This window comes from Synchiropus splendidus, chromosome 6, assembly GCF_027744825.2.
Source record: "Synchiropus splendidus isolate RoL2022-P1 chromosome 6, RoL_Sspl_1.0, whole genome shotgun sequence".
Lineage (NCBI taxonomy): Eukaryota > Metazoa > Chordata > Actinopteri > Syngnathiformes > Callionymidae > Synchiropus > Synchiropus splendidus.
The window spans coordinates 18,513,836-18,533,834 of record NC_071339.1 but is presented as its reverse complement, the minus strand read 5'-3'; the positions used below and the strand labels follow the sequence as shown (position 1 = coordinate 18,533,834).

At 41.9% G+C, this 19,999-nt stretch overlaps 3 protein-coding genes across 7 annotated transcripts in view; all 3 read right to left on the bottom strand.

Annotated features, from left to right (window-relative positions):
* Window positions 1-3,515, bottom strand: part of itga7 (integrin, alpha 7) — a 32,470-nt gene extending 28,955 nt beyond the window's left edge. For all 5 annotated transcript variants that reach the window (XM_053867120.1, XM_053867117.1, XM_053867118.1 and 2 more), the window contains exon 1: window positions 3,092-3,515. In XM_053867120.1, the coding sequence (XP_053723095.1) occupies window positions 3,092-3,309 (218 nt within the window). In that variant the 5' untranslated portion in view covers window positions 3,310-3,515. The remainder of the gene's footprint in view (window positions 1-3,091) is intronic.
* Window positions 3,516-9,483: 5,968 nt separating this feature from the next.
* LOC128760483 (protein shisa-5-like) lies at window positions 9,484-11,273 on the bottom strand. Its single transcript, XM_053867915.1, has 4 exons — window positions 11,182-11,273; window positions 10,874-11,018; window positions 9,644-9,807; window positions 9,484-9,572 (listed from the first exon to the last, which is right to left on the bottom strand). Exons 1-4 carry the CDS (start codon window positions 11,240-11,242, stop codon window positions 9,484-9,486), a joined length of 459 nt encoding a protein of 152 aa, XP_053723890.1. The 5' UTR covers window positions 11,243-11,273.
* A 1,818-nt stretch (window positions 11,274-13,091) lies between these two features.
* Window positions 13,092-19,999, bottom strand: LOC128760151 (protein shisa-5-like). The gene is made up of 6 exons (XM_053867190.1): window positions 19,934-19,999; window positions 18,886-19,053; window positions 17,644-17,794; window positions 17,213-17,364; window positions 14,485-14,691; window positions 13,092-14,270 (listed from the first exon to the last, which is right to left on the bottom strand). The coding sequence occupies exons 2-6, from the start codon at window positions 18,950-18,952 to the stop codon at window positions 14,155-14,157; spliced, it is 693 nt and encodes a 230-aa protein (XP_053723165.1). The 5' UTR covers window positions 18,953-19,053; window positions 19,934-19,999; the 3' UTR covers window positions 13,092-14,154.

Sequence of the window (19,999 nt, the reverse complement as noted above, 5' to 3'; positions counted from 1 at the left end):
ATATCTAGTTGTAGTTGTAGTTGTCAAGTCACTTTTAAAAGACTTGATCTCGCCTCAGACTTTTCTCCTGTCTTCCCAAGACAACCATAGACTTAAGTTGCACCTTTGTTTGGTCTGGATTCCAACACCATACCTCTAAAAAGCTGTTCTGTATTTTGACCCTCGCTTGTGTCCTTGTATAGAGTGGTTGCTGTAAGACCGACCACAAAGACATGTCACTCCAGCTGTGTGAAAAGCCCCATTTATCTGCCACAACACTGCAAGGTTTTAAGACGTCTGCCTTTGATGAATTGCATAGCACTTCTCTGATCCTTCATAATTCTCTCCTTGTGCCTCCAATAAATCATGTGACACCCAGGCCGGAGAGGGCGAAGCTCCTCCAGTGACGGAGCTGAGCGCTCTTACTGTAACGCTTTCACACGGTGCGAGGAGTGATGCAGTCGTGAGTAAGCAGCCATCACATCATCAAAGCCGTAATATCGTTTTCAACATTGAGTCAAATGGCGACAGCCGACAATGAGATCAGTGAAGTCCACGGGCAACGCAGACACTGTCAGGCTCACAACAAAGAGTCACTTACAAGCATCCTGTTACAAAAAGATTCAGGCAAATCGTTTCATGACACCGAGGGTAAGACGGTAAGTGAGCAGGGATGATGATCGGACCTCTGCTGTAATAAAACACCGAACAATGGTGGAATGCCAAATGGAACTCCTCGATTCACTGGGGGACAATGTTTGCAAATGCATGAAACATTTTTCCCCTCATGAAAGCGCTTTAACTGTAGTGGTGACGTGTACCTCTGTGTACTGACAGGTATTCCATAGTCTGCCTCACACGACTTTGCTTAAAATGAACTTAAAATGCTTTTTTTAGTCCCCATTTTTTATTCATATTTGAAACCCTACTGATACTAATGTTTCATCATCGTCCAGCTCTGACTCAGAAACTTCAGAGAGACACATGGATTGGAATTGATGTGTGGCATCCATCCTGTAGACCATCTGAATATGCTCTCCATGTTGAGAGCTGGGTGGTCTACTTGAAGTTCCAGACTGGAGAATGAACTCCTCGCCGCAAGGAACCAAAGAGTTTTAAGAACACAAGATCACAGCCATGGAAAGCTAGAAAGCAGAAACTTTGTCAGAGAGAAAAACAGTCATTCTGGGGTAAGGTGGGTTGTGACTTCTTATTTTTGAGCCAGTACATGTAAAAATGGAAAACATTCTACCCAAAGTTTCTGTTAAGAAACCAGTGCTGTAACTCTTGCATCAGAAGGCACCAAAGTTTGAGAGATTTTGGTGTGTATTTTTCAAAATCACACAGATATGGTACAGGTTTTACCCCTAAGATCCTGCTCCAGACAGCACAAAGAAAGAGAGAAAAATAAACCCCAGATAAAAAGCTTGGATTTCAAAATCTAGCTACACATCCGAACCACAAAAAGATTGCTGCATGACTTTTACCAAGAAGCATCTTTGCCTCCATTTCCTCACAGCTCTGGACCACAATAATTCTCAACAGAGTTAATGTTTTATCCCACATATTTTACTCTTCACCACAAGCTGACAGAAAGTTAAGTGTCATCCAATACAAGCTGAAATCGACTTTGCAATGAATCATAAACCACTCAGATTCCATGGTCTGTAGCTTCTTAGCTTGACACAAGCGAGCTGTTACCTTAGTCACAGAAGGGAGCCAGTCCCCGTAATATTCAACCACCTCATATAGTGCACTCATTGTTAGAGGCATCTTATATTCATTTATGATCGTATGACTTGCACTTCTAAAAGACTGAATTATTAATAGAGCACTCAAATCACGATGATGTCGGCAGCATGATTCACTTCTCATAAGTGTGATGTCACAGTTTATCAGCAGCCACTTTCAGTTAATCACGTCAGAATGGCTTTTGTGTCTTCATATGCTGTGAGGGGTTTAATGCTGCTGGTGAGCTTTTTGCTCCAGAGCAATTTTAAAAGTTACTTTTTTCTCAGCCTTTGCTGGCTATTCTGGAAGTCTGTGATGTCATAGGTCAGGTCCCACCAGGCGACAGTGTGACTGGCGCAATGTAAACGGAGGAGCCAACAGTTAAATTTGGAGTTCATGAGGAGGAAAATGCATCAGTGTCATAAATTCTATGACATACATAAATGAAATATTATTTTCTCTCTGTGTTTCACTGTTAAAAAGCTCCATTATTCCTGCACAGTGCATTTCAGTTTATTCATGGTTCAATTCATTTTCATTGTTTTTATTATTGTTGGCATTTTCTTCACTGAATACATAGTGCTAATGTCAAAACAAATGTTGAACAAATGATCATAATTTTGGAGTTTGTCTTGATGTTGTTTTGATTGTATGTCTTCATATTTCTAATATATTTGCTTTGCTTTACAACTAAAATACATACGGTTTCTTCATACCAGCTATTTTTGAATATCCATTCCATGTTTATATATTTTGACTATCCATTTTCACTTTTTACATATTTGTACATATTTATAAATATTGATCAGTGGTGACTGAAAAATTATGTTTCGCTATATATATATATATATATATATATATATATATATATATATATATATATATATATATATATATATGTGATGATTCTGGTCACAAACATATTGCCTTTTTTTTGCATCTTTGTCTCATGTGTCATAATTTATGCTACATTTTACATTTTACAAACAGAATCTGATATACTTTTCGTCTCCTGGTAACTCAGACATATGATATCTTCCTCAGCTGTGTTTGCTTCAGGCGAGGTGAATTAAGGCCACTTTACACAGATTTAGTGTCATCTCTTATTCATGATCGTATCTGGGGGACTTGAACAAGCCTTGCGATTGATCCTGACTCGCTCCGAGTCAGATGCGAGCGGCTGAGGTCAAAGCTTTAAAACTGGACAGCTATTCTGCGCTGGGACGTCCCAAAATGCTGGCATGTCCTGTGAGCGAAGCACCGGCTGATTCAGTCAACCTGCTCTCAGACTCTGCCCTGATCTTCTGTGATCCGCTCCACTCACTATGATGAAGCACATTCTCTGCCGCAGCATGGGAACTCATCTGGTAGCAACACTCACCAACTCTGTGACTCCGGCGTTAGCTGCTGATGAAGAGCCAGAGAGAACCCAAAAAAGGTGCCTGGATCCCCCAGTTTGTGCAGTGTGTGAGTAGTATCCAGGTTGAAGCAGCAGACCTGGTTGAAAAGAGTCAGCAGTGTGCACAGAATGATAGTCCAGCTGTGTCTGGTGCAAGATGAGAGTGGGACAGTGCTCCCTCGTCCCACAGGGGCAGCCATGGCAGGTTCCGATTCAGCACAGAATCCTCTAGTAGAACCCAAAACCCTGAAGAGAAGGAGTAAATGATAAAGGAGAAATCCTCAGTTGAACTCTTCTGCCTTCCTTGTGTCCCTCTTCTGCCTCACAGCTCTCTCCTGCTGTCAGTGTGGAGAACAGGCTGCGACAATGTGCTCATGTTGGCTACTGGTGCAAGTGTGGTCCTCTCTTAATGCGCCTCCCCCTACTCCACTGCTTGCAGGGAGACAGAGGACAAGTGCCTTGAATAGCCCGCTCACTCCTCCCCCTCCTCGCTCAGTACCCCCCCGCCTCCCCCTCCTCTCAGCTGACATCAACACTCAAGGGACTGCTGCCAAAATACCAGGCAAGGTTGTCAAGGTACTTGGAGGCTTTTGAATAGAAAAAGAGGTGAAACAACACCAAACTGTTCTGTCTAAGTTTACACCATCCAGGCGCCTTTTTCTCCTCCACACTTGCAGGTGCTTCTGGTTCTTGAAAGAGGCGACTTGTGAAGAAAACTTTGAAGATAAATAAGCTTGAGAAAAATCCTTAATCTGGGATTTAACGCTCCAACTTTTGACTTCAGGGAGAGGCAGCAATGTGCGCAGTGACCTAGAGGATTTTATCAGAGACCTTCAGAGTGCTGAGATGGTGGGAGACGTATCCGCGAAGCTCCTCGACTCTTAAATCATGGAGAACGTAGGGTTTAAAATCTGCGTTTTCCAGCTGCTCTTTTGGCACCAGCTGATGCACTCTTGAGCGCAGCTGTCTGCGCAACTGTTTCACGTGATAAAACACAAACAGTTGTGCATCAACAACAGTCAAACACAGTGCGGTTTTCAGGAAAACAATGAAGGTGATGACTTTGATAGACCAGCATTAGCAGCCTAGTTCAGAGACTAGTTAGCAATAAATCTGTTATTTATTCCATGTTTCATACTTAAACACAACAGAAATTTCTCGACAGATTTAAGGGATTGAAAATAAATTTAACTTTCCCCAGCCTCTCACCCTAAACCTAACCATCCAAAACAAACGGCTAAACTTAACCATCATGATAATGACAATGTTATTTAGACATCTTCATCCTCAAATTGAGGCTTGGCTTTGTAGGGTCCAGCCAAATGGTCCCCAAAAACTCATATATGTGTGGATAAACCAGGTTTGCCTCAAACCCAGAGTTCCATCCAGCTGAAATCAAGAAAGCACGACGTCACTGTAAGAGCCAAGACTGTTTCTCTTAGCACTAAAATAGGGAGGAAAATTAAAGGTCACACTTTAGATTCAGGAACTTTCAGTACCCTAAATAATCTATTTATTGATATGTGTATTCTGAACTGTCAGCCAGAAATCGACTTGTTAATACTGTCTATATTTTGCTCTGGAATAGTCACTCTGAACAACACCATTGTTAGCAGGTACAGAATAGGTATCTAAGTAAGTAATGAATGTATTTATAGTTAGTTCCCCAGTGTTTTTACTGAATATTGCTGTTCTGATAACACTGTCTTTTTATCTTGTGACTTACTCAATTTATCAATTTCCCAATGGAGATAAGTCTTGAAACTTCAACCTGAAACTCAACTAAAAAACCTGTCAAGGTCAACGGTTGCTTGAAAAGTGTCTGTTTAAGGTAGATGTTTCTCATAATTCAGCACTTTGCAACATATAATATTTTTATTCGATTTGTTTCCATTAATTAAGATCAAGTGTAACTTGAAATTGAAATGAAAGTAATGTTAAATGTTTTTATATTCAGGATGGTTATCAGAACCCGTCGACTCAATGCTCAATTTCACTTTGCCTGACATGTTGTCTTTTTTATTTATTTGGTTTGTCTACTTTCTTTCTTTTAATTTTTTTGTTTTTTTGCCATGTTACACTTTTATTTATGCCTTTGAAAGTTCTATGTTGTCATAAAGTCTAGCAGTTTTGCACAACTTCAGTGGTGTGGTGTTTTCAGGGGTCAATATTAAGCAGTTCACATCCATAAACATAAAGAAATAGAAAACCTTGATAATCTATATTATATCGGAGGTAATGACTACAGTGAGTGGGATGAAAGAGGCAATTTAGGTCAATGGATGAAATGACTAAACAAACTAACTCTGACACCTCTAAAACCCCTCTAGCCAGACCCGTTACGAATTAGCTGGATTGAAGTTGGGCTAGTATGAAGTGCAAGTGTTGTAGTCCAGCGACACCTCTGAAGTGCCGATGAGAGGACGGGTCATTACTGCTTAACATTTTCTGAGCCTAACTTTTCTAATCCTTGTTTGTTGAGAACATGTGGGAAGTTTTGGAATCTTTGTATCGCTCTGGAGCATCGGTGCAGGAAAAAAATAGGGAGTTCCCTTCCTTTATCAGCAAATCCTCCCACGAAACTGCAGCTCACACTGTCCCAGATATCCATCAGGAATTTGGATGAAGACGGAGCAGATAGTAGGCCTGTTGTCCACGCGCCGAAGATCTGGCATTTGGGATATAAATACCAGAAAGATTCCGCAGATTGAGAAGAAAAAAAAGAGGAATGATGTGGGTGCTGGAGACAACATTGTAATGGCTGCTTGGGCAGAAGGCCAGTGGAGACAACAAAGAGCAGTAAGTGGGAAGGATGGATGGAAGAAGAGAAAGGCAACTGTGTCTGGGACTCCAGCATCCCAGTACAGGAGCTCATTAGCAGTCTGAGCCACGCTTCAAGGATAGATCTTATTTTAGCGGCGGCCTGCTACAGCAGCATGTGCAGGCAGGGTCGCTCTGCCCGTTTTAGCCTCCGCTCACTTCCACGACCGATATAGCCTCAGTCAGCAGAATTATTGTATTGATTAATGGGCCGTGCGGGATGCTGGTCGAGGGCGTGGCGCCGGTTATTATTGGATTAAAAGCCGGCGCTCCCACTCCGGCTATTTAAACACAAGCATCTAGATGGAAACAAGAGCTTTCAGTGGTAGCTGTATTGTGATGATATGATGTTCTGGCTTATGGATATGAATTTACGGCCGTGTGTTTTAGCCCTTGTTTAGCCAGGGACCTCTCAGGACCCACACCCCTTATCTTGGGTTGATCTCCGATCTCATCCAACATCCGACCCATCTCCAACTTCCCACTTCCGAGGTAACGGGATCGCAGCATAAATGTCCACCACCGAACAAGCGAAGGCTTATGGGCTCATGTCTTTGCTCCCTGGTTTGGTCATGTCATCCTTTCTGCCACCTTCCACTGCTTATCCAAGGTTGGGACAAGGAGGTCTCATCAGGAACACTGAGGCCTTAATGTCTCTCTTCCCCTGGAAACCTTCTCTACTTCTTCTACCAGATGGACAATATGGACAATGGAAAATATTGCCAAGTCACCTCAGTCATTCCTGGGTGACTAGTCAGCTCTACCTATCAGCATGGGAGCATCGAGCTGCCCTGCAGAGGATACACCCTTCAGGCAACCTGCGTCTGCCATTGTGTTTCGGTCACGATCCATAGTTTGTGGTCATGGATGACAGTAGGAATGTAGCTTGACTGTTATGCCTTCAAGCTCAGCTCTTTGGCAGCTTATTGGATGTCTAAGTGAACATATTCAGGTCAATAACTCTTTGTCTCTTCACCCCTCTACAGGTCCATTCCATGTAGTGACTCTTGGCAAACCTGCGGTTACAATTTTTCCTTCAGGAGATTGTGATCATGGAGCTGACATCATGCAAAGAGGAGAGATGAAGACAAGAGGAAGCGAAGCAGAAGACGTCTTCGTCACTTGACGCTTTGTGGTCCTCATATCTCGAAAGTGCTGTCTATGACTCTATGCTGACCTCTAGTGTTTAACTGGAGACAATAAGTGTAACTGAACAAACCAGAAAACAGAAGCTGACGTTAAGCAAAAATAATCTCCTTTGTTTAAATAAAAACATGAAACATGATTCTACAAACTGTGCTGAATCACAGGGAAGTTGACATCTTATACAATGATGTGTGTAATGTTCTAATTCACCATGCGATCTTGAGGTTTCCAGAGGTATTTTTATTCACAGGCTTTCTTCTCGGGGATCTACACTGATCACGACCCCTAGTGACTATACATATATGAACTCACATCACAAACATAGTATTATTCAGCAACACTAAACAGCTCCCCAATAACTCCCGCTTGCACTACAATGTGTATTTTCATATGTCTTCTTCGCCTGTACAAATGCGCCTTCACTCGTGAATGACTCCTCTCAACCTCAGACAGCATCAGGAGTCCAAGGTTTGGGATCATACGCGGGGTTGTAGGCAGGCTGGGTCAGCTCCTCTGGATGCTGCTGCGGCTGTGGTGCTGCGGGCGGGCTGAGAGGGTACATGGGCTGTCCTGGGGTGAACGCTGCGGAAGCGTACGGAGGTCCAGCTATAAAATATAAGTCACAACTATGAGAAGTGGACAGAGGTATCTTTTGAATCAGATCATTTCATGTTATTATTATCAATGTTATTATTATTCTTATAATATTATAACAGATGTGATATGTGATATTGCTTTGTGCAAGTGATTCTGACGTCCATGGAAAAAAAGGGCCAAAGGTTTTTGCTCAAGCAAGGTTGCATAAGTCTTGCGAAAGTATCCCTGCAGTATTTGCTTTGTTGTAATTATCAAGATGATCTCTCAGTCTCATCTCTACTCTCAACTATCAATGCCTCGACTCCATGACTCTGGTGTCAAGGGAGTATTATAATTACAGCTCCAACAAACACAGACCTTGGGAACTAACTTGTTCCCGAACATAGCACTGTTGCAGTGAGTCAAGATGCGAGTCAAGTTCATTTGGAAGCTGGTAATGCCAAAAATGACTTCAAGGAAATCTGTTGAGACATTTTTGGCTGACATGTATCAGTGTATGTGTAACCCAACTGAAAATGCACCACCTGATTTCACTCACTTTTTGACCAACATTTGGGAGAATGAAAACAAAAACAATCCACCAGGACCTGCTGGCCATGAAAGAAATATGTGGTGTGAATAGGAAAACGTCTTGCATGTGTGACCACCATTAGCAGCAACACAAGGTGTGCTACAGCTCGGAATAAAGTCCTGAGTCACTGCACTCTTGTTGCAGTGCAGGTTGTCGATCAGTGGGCGATCTGAGAGGCTTTGGCCACAGTGGATGGTCACTAGGTGATAAATCATATGGAAACACCATCATACTGGCTCCACACAAGCAATCCATCAACACAGTCTGTCAGAGTCATTCTTGTGTGTTGTGCACGGTGGATGAGTGGTGTGACTGCTCTTATGCAACGTGACGTGACGTGTGTGCGTGTTGACGTAAGACAGTGTTATGGAAGCGTGAGGAGCATACAAGTTTTTGATCGTGCTATCGTTATTTTTTGTTTGGAATACCGCAGTTGTTTTGTTATCACCAGATGAAGGAGCCAATAAATGGTATCAAAAGGAATAACTGCGGATATTTTCTCATCACGGAAGACACGCGTCAGCTACAGGCTCGACTTCCATAACAAATTGTGTTTGGAAAGAACTTGACGGAACCACACTTACACAGTCCTTAAGATAATGTTCTCTTTCACATGGAGTTTTCCTTATTGATTGCTGTCAATTGTAATCTCAACTCAATTTTTTGGACGTAAATAAAATAATTATAAAATGTATAAAATGTAATGTAATGTAATAATTTTGAGTCAACTTTTTAAAGCTCTCATGGGCCGAATAAATTGACTTGGCAGGCAGGTCCGAGGTTGTTTTTGGTGATCTGTTTTACCTTCAGTTTAGTGTTTGAGTGAAGCTGTCATTTTAGTTTTTATCCGTTTTAATCCCTGTAATACTCTTTTTCGTTTAGTCCAGTTATAGTCGAGAATAGGTCTGAGCATTTTAATGCTACTCTTTAGTCAGTCATCCATGGATATTTTCGTTTAGTTTTAGTGGACAAAATTTGTACTTCCATTTCTTTTCAGTGACACTGTTCTATTCAACACATGTCAATAAAGTTTAACTTCTGTACGGACAGCCTCCCAGTCTCGTTTCCCTCACATCAGACACAAAAAATATGGATATTTCTGAGTGCGCTCTTCTGATCACACTAAGCCCAATTCAAACAATATGAATTAAATTTTACGAGTTTAATGTAATGTCACAAAAGAACACTCACTCGCTTCCATGTAGGTGGGTGGAGAGCTTGGCATCATGGGAGGATCCATCTACCCCAGCTGGACTGGTACCGAGTTGTATCCTGGATAATCTGGCCGATATATGGTTGGCGGCGACTGAATGATCGTGTGCACCACGGCTGGACGAGAAGAAGAAGAAGGTCAGGTGTTGCAGTCAACTTTGTGTAGCACAAAGGTGGCTGCGGCTCACTCTGGCTTGCTCGGCGTCTCTTCCTGCATTTTTTGCAGAGGCAGCAACACAGAAGTACACAGCAGATGATAGGGATTATACTGCCGGCAAAGGTTAAAATGGATCCCAACACAGAGCCCGCAATCTCTGCCGATGTTCCCACCGGCGGTCTATCTGAGTCAAGCCTGTCGAACAGAGTCATAGTGGTGGATCCAATGGTTATTACAGCTTATACCTACTCCAGGCAGGGATTTCTTTTTTTAACCCACCATGTGGGTTTGGGATTCACCTATTTTACTGACATATGGTGTGTTGAATACATGCAGAGGGTTGTGCCAGGAAGACGTAAAAAAAAAACTTGCCAAACTAAAGATGCGGATCAGACAAATGTATCTCATACCGGCAACGACCGCCATCGGTGCTGGTAACCAGCAGGGTGCTGATGGCATTGGACTACTGTAGGTGGAAGACAGAGAATGAGAAGGGGGAGGCGTGCCAATAGACAGAGGGAGAAGAGGAGAGACAAGAGAATGGGATTAAGGCCAAAGAGGAGATTGATGGAGGTGGTGAAGGAGGACATTTGTAGGTTTGAGAGAAGAGGAATCAGAGGACAGGGGGAGATGGAGGAAGATGATCCACAGTGGCCACCCCTGAAGGGAGAAGCTGAAAGAGAATGTCAGTAGCGGATTTCCAATAAAACAGGAGATCCGTAACGGGTATATGAATTAAAAACCTTCAAATCGTCGGTAAGTCTATATAAGAGATTATTATATTGAAAGGTGAAACAGTCCCTAAATCAGAATCAGCGCCAAGCAACTTGTTTCCTACAACCCTGAAAGTGGTTGAGGTCAGTGTGACCCATTGCTCACTTTATCGCACGTCTCATGTTTGTTTGTTTGTTTTTTTCAATTGCTCATTTAATCTTTATTTGTGCAGCCATTTCACTTCCGCTTTCATTTTGTGTTTCCGCCGTCAGCCATCGTCGTTGTTTTGTGAATTAATAACTACCTCTTTCAGATATTTCTGTTTCCAAATAATTACATTTATTATGAATATATTACATTTGTAATTGATTTGCCTCCTATTAATGCTATTTGGGTTTTTTTGGGTTTTTTTTTTTTTTAAGTTAACTCCCTCAAATGTCTTATAGCGTCGCATTACTGATCGTTTTTTAACGTACTTGTGATGTCATCATGATTCTAATGTATGAACTTGTGATTAAAAAGAAAAGAAAAACAATAAATGACAAACATCGGGCAGGACTCCTGATCGAGGGCTTCGTATACGGAGCTGCAGCAGTATCTGGCGTCGCACTTCCCACAGCAGCTCTCAGTTCCACAGTCCTCGACGCTTCGATATCCACCGCTGCTGTCCAAATATCCATAGCAGTATTCCGCTGAAAGACAAAAAGAACAGCGTAGAAAATACCCTTTTCTCAAATATAAACGGCAGGTGGAATCACGGTGGAGCCAAATATAATAATGACAGAGACTTGTTGAGCACTTTTGGCTTCTGACCCCAAACAACCCAGAGCTGAACAGCCATAGTCGGAAACCTACCTGCAACATTGGGGAGAAGGATCGCACAGAGGACACACACGAAGCCGGACGAGACCGTCATCTCCGCACTTACAGTAACAAAGTGTTCGTAACCGTCGCACCCGTAAGTGAGCCACCCGGCAGCATTCCTCACAGCATGGGAATGAGGAGGCAGGATGAATGGCATCCATGACCTTAGCACTGAGTGTTGGAACATGCAAGTTTGCTACTGTCACCACAATTCCTCATGAAAACTACATTAATAAGTGAAAAAAAGGTGTTTGCTCATAACAAATACTCGCAGCAGGCCAGAGAAAACTTCATTTACTCCGTCCAAATTTGGTTTTATGTATAAAAAAGCAAACTTGTGACTTAGTACTTAGTGTAGTCATAAGAGGGCACTCAGTAATATCCATATTTTTGTCTAACTAACGTTGCTTTGTCAAGAAAACGTCGCCAACATACCACTAACATGTGAGGGAAATGAGACATTGGGACTGTAGATGTAGATACAGATGGAAATACAATTTTTGTCCACTAAAAAAGACGACAAAAATACCTATGGATGACTGACTCAAACAAGAATGAAATGCTCAGACCTATTGAGGATCATAACTGGACTAAACGAAAAACTCTATGGAAGGGATTAAAACTGATTACATTCACACACTAAATTAGCAAACTAGAAACTATAACAGATCACCAAAAACAACCTTGAACCTGCCATGTGAATTTTTCTGGCCCATGAGAACTTTAAATACTTGGAGTTGACTCAAAATGACATACAAATATACGTACAAAATGACATACAAAATAGTAGTTTATAATTGTAATCTGGTACATTGTTTTTGTTTACGCTGCCCAAACATCCGACAAAGTGAGTGAAATCCTTTTTGCCCTTGGTAAACCAGTTTCAATGGGGTTCAGTATGCGTGTCAAAACAGAGTTTGTTAGAGCAATTTTTTTACTTAAAACCATGTTCATACATGCGTGAATGTATAACCAGCATTGAAATGAACATGGCTCGCATGGAGAAACAAGTACAGTTGAGTTGAGCAGCACAGCACAGAAAAAGTTAGTTTCCAAGATTCGTGTAGTCAACAAAAACATTGTGAATTGGAGCAGTTACTATTATTCCCCGCCCCTCGACACCAGGGTCATGGAGTCGAAGCATGGGTCGTTGAGGAAAGAGATGAGATTGAGAGATCGCCTCAGTAATTACAACATTTGTGAAGCAAAAACTGCAGGGATACTTTCGCAAGACTAACGCAACCTTGCTTGAGCAAAAACATTTGGCCCTGTTTTTCATGGACGTCAGAATCACTTCTACAAAGCAATATCAGCTCACATAGTTAAATACATTTGTGTCAGACTGTTGTCTGAATGAGCTATGGCGCCTTCGCACAGGCGAAGATGACATATGAAAATATGTCATTGCGTAAGATGTCATCAACTTCCTTACAGCACAGCTCATAGAATCATGTTTCATATTTTATGAAGTCAAAGCAGATTTTTAATTTGTTTGAAATCACTGCTGTTAAAATAACTTTTTTACATAACGTGCAGTAGTGCAGCTCCTGGTGGACCAGTGGAAACTGAACAATTGAAAACAGCATTATTTTATGAAAACTATGCTGCAGCAACGCTGCTGTTGCAACATGCAACAGTGAAGAGTTTTGCCTCCCTTCAGTCTATGCCGCAGAAGCAACCTTCTGGTCCACCGGAAAGAACTCCAACACACAGGCGCTCAGCCAGGGGCTTGTTAGAATCCCCACACCCACCTGGCGTCTAACACCTCGAGCAACATCAGAGAAGGGAGGGTACACTTGATATATCCATTCCTTTTCATGAGTCAATTTTTATATAAACAATGCTTTATTATTATAAATATTTATCCAAATATGAAGGGGATTGGCCACTGTCTTTTTGATGACTGTAACACAAACACAAGTCCATGTTGATGTCCAACACCTCTGTACAGCCAGGGCTTTAAAGTCTGCTTGAAAAAAAGAACCTTGTGAAAAACATTTTTCTTTTTATTGAAAGACACATTTTAAGGCTTTTAAGGAAATGAAAGTTGGGAACATCTCACACAGCGTCAGCTTCAAATACAAGACAGTAGGCCAGGGAAGAATTGTGTATCTTCTATTCAATAAATATTCACTAGCCTTGAACGCAACACAGGAACATTAACACTGGGCCTGAGTAGAACACCGAACACAACGGCTTAAGAGGAAGTTGAACAATCGTTCATTGTTCTGATACATCGGCAGAACGTAACAAGTCAGTGAAATGAGTGGACAGGTCAAGCTGTAATTCGCTTTAGAGGTGAAAGTCTGAAGAGTTTTCTGTCAAAGACAGAATGGCACATGAGCAAATGACACTTTGAAACAAGTCACAAATACTTTCTAAAGACTCTCAAATGTAATAATGAATTGAAAGCATATTCCAAAAGAATGTAAAGGCAGATAAAGTAATATATACATATTACTTCATCAAGCTCCGAAGGCACATGAGGATGTGTAAAAGCTTGGGTGAAGGCATATCAGACAAAAATATGCATTTTGGGTGAATCATTCGAAGCTGCCGTGTGCCGAGAGACATGAATAGAACGAGCGAAAATTAGAAAAGTTAAAATAGATATCTGAGCAGTTAGCGTGTTGGAGGTTCCCTTTTTGGTGGGCTCACATGATCAGCTCACTAACCTGAGTCACCCTACCTATCAACTGAGCTTCACTGTCCCCACATGTTTGATGGCCTTTGACAGGTCATGAATCACAGCAGCAACAAAAATATGCCATTTAGTTTGAATTCACACAGTTGCGTGCAAGAAAGAGATGGAGCAGACCAGTCCAAGTGGTTGGAACCCAAAATTCTTGCTTAGCATCTCAATAATAGAACACATGCTCTACATAAAATAACTGATCAACACACAGATTCCACATCAGTCTGAGAGTGTCATAGGACCACAGCAGGTGGAAGCGACAGCAGAGCTCATCCAGTCTTGGACAGTGGCACAAAGTCAGGGTTGTACGCTGGCTGTGCTGAGAAGTCACTGGAGCTGGAAGCGTTGGGCTGCACGGGGTACATCTGGTGGCCCGGTTGGAATGCTGCCAAAACCCACATGAACACAGTCATTACATCGCAACCGCTCAAATTTGTGTCATTTCGACAATGTTTAACTGCAGTGTAGGGTTTGTGCTTCCACTGGGGGAAAACCCAAGACTATCTATTCACACTGCCAGTTCATGTAAAGCACATTAGCCGAAGCTAAAATGAAAGCTTTTAACATTATGTCCATGACTGAAAGTAAAGTTGACTCACTGGCTTCCTGATATGAAGGGGGCGGTCCATGTACAGCTGGCTGCTGACCTTGGTACATCATTGGTCCTAATCCCATTCCAGGCTGGACTGGCATGTGATAGTAGGTTGGATACGGTGCACCCTGGGCAGGGGAGGGCACAGCAGAGGCCTGTTGCAGAGGGTACGGCCGAGACGTGGTCACCGTGGTGCGGGTGGTGGCTATCACGGCTGAAAGAGATACAAGAGGATATTCATTATTGTGAAATGTCTATCGTATAGGCGCGTAAAAGAGTGGTGGAAATGATCTGCTGGTGCAGTGAGACACCACTGCGAAACACTCTGCAACAACAGTTGAGCTAGAGTGAAAGGAAGCTCTTTTTTTTAGCCCAGATGGGCGTGTGTCAGCGTTCCCCAGGCCATGTTTCATTTTCACTGTCAGTCGCGGCCGCCAACCACTTCCTGGGAATGGCACATGCAAGTCTGGATGTTTTCCTGCTGTGGCTGACATGGAAACGTTGAGTCATGTGTGAGATGTCGTTCCGATATTCCAACGTTGAGGAGGGAGAGAAAAAAAATTGTCCCTCATTGTGTTTAAAGGAAAACCACAGCACAATGAAGGGATTAAGTCAATTATTATCACTCTTAATAAATCAACATATCGTCTGTAACTGTAGGGAGAAAAGACAGACACTGTTGATATTTGGACAAAAACTGTGGCCTGTATTTCTAAACCCAAACTAGCTGAAATGGCTCCTGAGAAGAGGCTAGTTGAAATCTAGATCTAAAAATGTCTTTCATTTGCAAAAACAATCCATGTACACTGGAAGGGAAGCACATCAAGGAGAGTGAAATATTAACACCCCACGGTCACAGCAACAAGACTCCTTTGAACTTCGCCCAAAATGTAATGCATACGCATGAAACAACAAAGTCAGAATTTGCTTGAAAAGACCGTGGCTCTTGTTTTTCACTTTCCAAAAAGGTGAACCGCTTCTCCACCTCCCTCTCAACAGCCCTGCTTTAATATATTTGTATCTCCTAAAGGAGCCCTATTGTGTCAATCATAGATAGATATGATAGATAATCATATCTATCATACTCAATGAGCAGCTTTGCAAATACAATTTTACATGTTTTTCGAATGTTAAATTTAATTCAAAATGGCTGCCTTGCTTGAACACAAAAATGACCGATGCTCCATGCTCATGACTGTTTTGAAGCAGCTTTCTAACTTTCAGATATGGACTGGTTAACTCCCTACTTGGCAGAGGTTGGTGCTCAGAGTGCTTTTCTAGTTTCGATCATTTGACATACAAAATAGCAGACTTCAAATCTTCTTCATCTGGGGGAAACTGTTTATCTGAATATCTGATGTGAATCCTGATAGCGACCTTTCACCACACTCATTTCATTAGTCAGCGGAAGTCAAGTTCAGCCTGAATTAAAGTCACAGAAGGACGAGAGACCTCTGCGTGCTGAGCTGCTTTTCAGAAATAGATGGAAAGCTTTCTGTACACACCAGATACATGTAATTTCTTCAGGTTTAGAATAGCTGTGAAGTCTTCCAAAAGTAAAAAAAAAAACGTACAACCCCTTTACACTAAACCGAGCGGTTGGTTGCAGGGGCAGCAGCCAAACTTAAGAGGCCCGGCCTTTTCTCGATAATATTAATTTCACTAGGGGACGCCGGTCACACTGCTTACCAAATGTCAGTGAAAACGGAACAATGTTGCTTTATGAGTGTGCTACTATGTCACAATGTCTCTTTCAAAAAAGGAAATATCCATAGTGCTTCAATTAGTATCCAAATCTGTACCACAAATCACAGACTAAAATCTACACCCGTTGACCACTTATCGCACAGTATTTCGTATTGTATCATATTTACCAAAGGTAAAAGTCCTGGTTATCTTCACTGATGTCACAGTGTAAAGATGGCTGGCATTCAGACAGCAGTGAAATGTGAGGTAGATTTTACTTTACTCCACATCCCAGGGTCATACTAATCCAATCGGAAGAGGGTTACAGCCTTTTAAAATCCTGGGGATGCCTCAGGACCTCCGCCCAGTTGCATTATAAGTGGCATTTCAACTGCCTTCTTTCATTCTGACTGAGCTCCAAAGCAAAAACTCCTTTCTGTCAATACCTAACTTTTGTAACCATAGGTGAGAGGAACTGGTCAATGGAGAGGCTTTGGCTCTTTTTTTGTTTTCAGTCAGAAGATATTGCACTCATCCATCTGTGAAACTCACGTTCCAGCTATCCCTCACTGGTGATGGAGACCCCACGATACTCAAGCTCCTCCACCAGGCAAAGGGTCTCCCCCAACCTGGATGGATGCGTTTGGGGTATCACACAGCGCAATACCGTTAAGGTGACCGCCTACATGTTTTTCGTGAGCGAACATAAAGCGAGATAATTCTCAAGAGCACGCTCACGTTCTCACTCACCATCTGACGCATCCAAATTTAACCCCAAAACAAAAGTGACAGAACAATCTGTGACGTCCCAAACATAAAATGTAAGTTTCAAAAATGTCATCTCGCGCACCATATGTTTCGATACAGCCCCAAATTCACCAGCTATGTGCTGCCTAAATACATACATTTTAACCAGCATTATTCTCTAAATGAACAAAAGTCTGTAGCACTCGTCTTCACCTCATTCCCAACACACTCTCAACACATTCAGTCAGTTGTGTACAGAAGCGAGGCGTGAGTCATAGAGCTTGGTAAATACAGTAACCTACGTTGTGGTTTTCTGCAATTCTTGTAGATGAAGCAGCAGGGACACACGCAGCAGCAGATGAGGATCAGAATCACGGTGATGACTCCGCAAACAACCAAGACGATGGGCACCGACGAATCAATCGTTTCAAAGGCTGGGGAAATGATTGCTTTGCTGAAAAGAAAAACAAATAGCGGATGAAATTTGTTACATGAGAGAGGAATAAGTTTACAGCCCGGGGCAGGTTTTTAAAGAGCGTCATACATCAGCAAAGAAGACAACTTTGAATGTAACCACTAAATGTTTCTATGAAGACGGGGACTTGTCACCTTGTACACCGGGGAAACGTTTCCTGTAATATCATGCTACATCCTCACATCACTGTTGCAGTCGCACATAAAGAGAATATGTTTGGACACAAACACTTCAACTGACAAACAAAGAATACTATACCAATTCTCTTGGTCGTCCTCAGTCAAAATCTTGAAGGTATCAGAGCAGCAGTATCTGAATTCGCAGGTTCCACAGCAAAAGAGACGGCATGCCTTCCTGTGATGGTAAAAGTCGGCTCTGTCTCTGTAGGCTAAACAATCCCTGTCATCAGCTGGAAGACATAAAAGTACAAAGAGTTAGTCAACCTCAAAAGCACAAGTCAGGGGTGTCCAAAATACATTCCTGCTGGTACGTTGTGTAGCATTCAGTTCTGTTCCACCAACACTATTCTAATTCAGACACTTGTGTCACAAAGTCTGCAAATAATGTTAAAATTGATCACACGCAACACAGATGTTAAAATGACAGTGTACTTTTATGAAGTTGAGCGAGTGATGGCCCTTTTTTCAGTCGCCTACCGCATGTTGACTTAAAGCCATGCCAAGTCACTGTTTGCATTTTGTCGATGACAATTTACGTCAGTAAATAAAACGATCAGCTGACACCCGCGTTGGCTATTTGCTGTAGACACCCATCACTCGATCTAATATCGCAGGAACCTATGTGTTACATACTTTATTCCTACTCATCATGATCACACTGACACATTAAGACTAACAGCAGCAGCATTTACATTTCACACCCTTCAGATGAGGTTTGAACACTCTGCATTGAAACAAAATAAGCGGAGGGAGGAACTTCAAAACTGGACTGGGCCGGAAACATACGATTTTGAAGGACACTATCAAGACTTCATGCCTCCCCCCGGAATTCTTTCCAACTACAGCGAAGGGTTTCAAGCCAAGTTTTGACAAGCCAACAATAACAAGTCGTCACTAGCGTTTCTCTGCGCTATTATTAGAAAACCGTCTAGATGCTAACAACATTACAGTGTGACGAGGGGCTAATATATGAGTCTTTTCCAGACTCCTACATTGTTGAGGCATTATCTTTATTTCGGCAACACATTTTGTAGCTATTGTTCAACTGTGCATTGCTCTATCAAAAGCAGTAAATGGCTTGCCTAGGTGGGCGTGTAAAACATGTTGCGCCATGGCTTCAATTACTTTGTTTTCTGCCGTTTTAACTTTGTAAAAAAAAAGATTTAGACGTGTGAATCTTAAAAATGTATCATTAAGACTGTCCCGACTGTGTCCTAGTCAGTGAGCCAAGAAGGCCAACGAGTGTTCGAGCTGCGCCGCGACGTCGGTCAGAGACTACGTTGAAGAAAAAGTGACAAAGAACATCTGAAAAAGAACATACCGGACACGACAGGAACGAGAACCAGACACAGGAACACAACAACACCAGCGGTTAGGCCTGACGCCATGACTGGTCCCGGACTTGAGCGGCGCGTCTGGACGTAGAAAGGAACGGTCTACGCGATCAATGACGTCACGTCATCGAAGTGCCACCCTCTTCCGGGAAACACTATCGAAATCAGCGAAAAAATGTAGTGACGTCAGATAACACAAGAATGTATGCAGCCTTACAGGTTTAACTTAAACATCGAGCACTTGCAAAATATGAACTTTTCCGTATTATGATAGAGTATTGTGGAGTAATGCTAAATGTTTCCATGGTGACTTGATGACATTATGAGACTTATTACCTTGTGTTATTAATGTACTTCTACATAACAGTTGTACTGTACAGTATATGTCTGTGAGTGAAGAAAAGACATAGGGGATACAGACAGATACAGGGGGGGAAAGACACATTTAAAACACTTTTAAGAAAAAAAATTGTCTTTCTCTTGTAATTAGATTACATTAGAATCACATAATATCTCATGAACGAGATTAAATACATTCAAGATTATCAATATGGAGGTTTTAAGTGACATGCGGAATTTCCCCACAGTAACAGACAAAAGACATTCAAAAGAATCACCTCTAGAGGACAGCAAATCACCGCAATGCAAATGTAAGCCAGAATAGTTATTTGGAAGGCAACCATTTTAGTAACAATACAAATTATAAGCAATGCAATATAATCAATTTAAAGAGTCACTTGCCTCATACGTTTCTAAAACTTTTTTTTATTCCATTGTATTTTAAGGGATAGGAAATACAAGACGAATGAAAAGAAGAAAAAGAAAAATAAAACAAGGGAGTTAAATTTGCATTGCACTCATACTGAACAAACAAAAGAAATGCATAAAATAAAATACCATTATTTATTTATTTGTTTATTCATTCATTTTGTAACAACGACAATGTCATTTTACCATGACGTGGTTTGACTGACAGAAGGTGAACACTGAACATTGTTTGCGTACTCAAATGAGAAGAAAATAGCCTACGCCTACCTCAACAAGCTATATCAGCCTACCATTACACCACTTCCTTCTTGAATTCCCTGTCCATCATTTGTG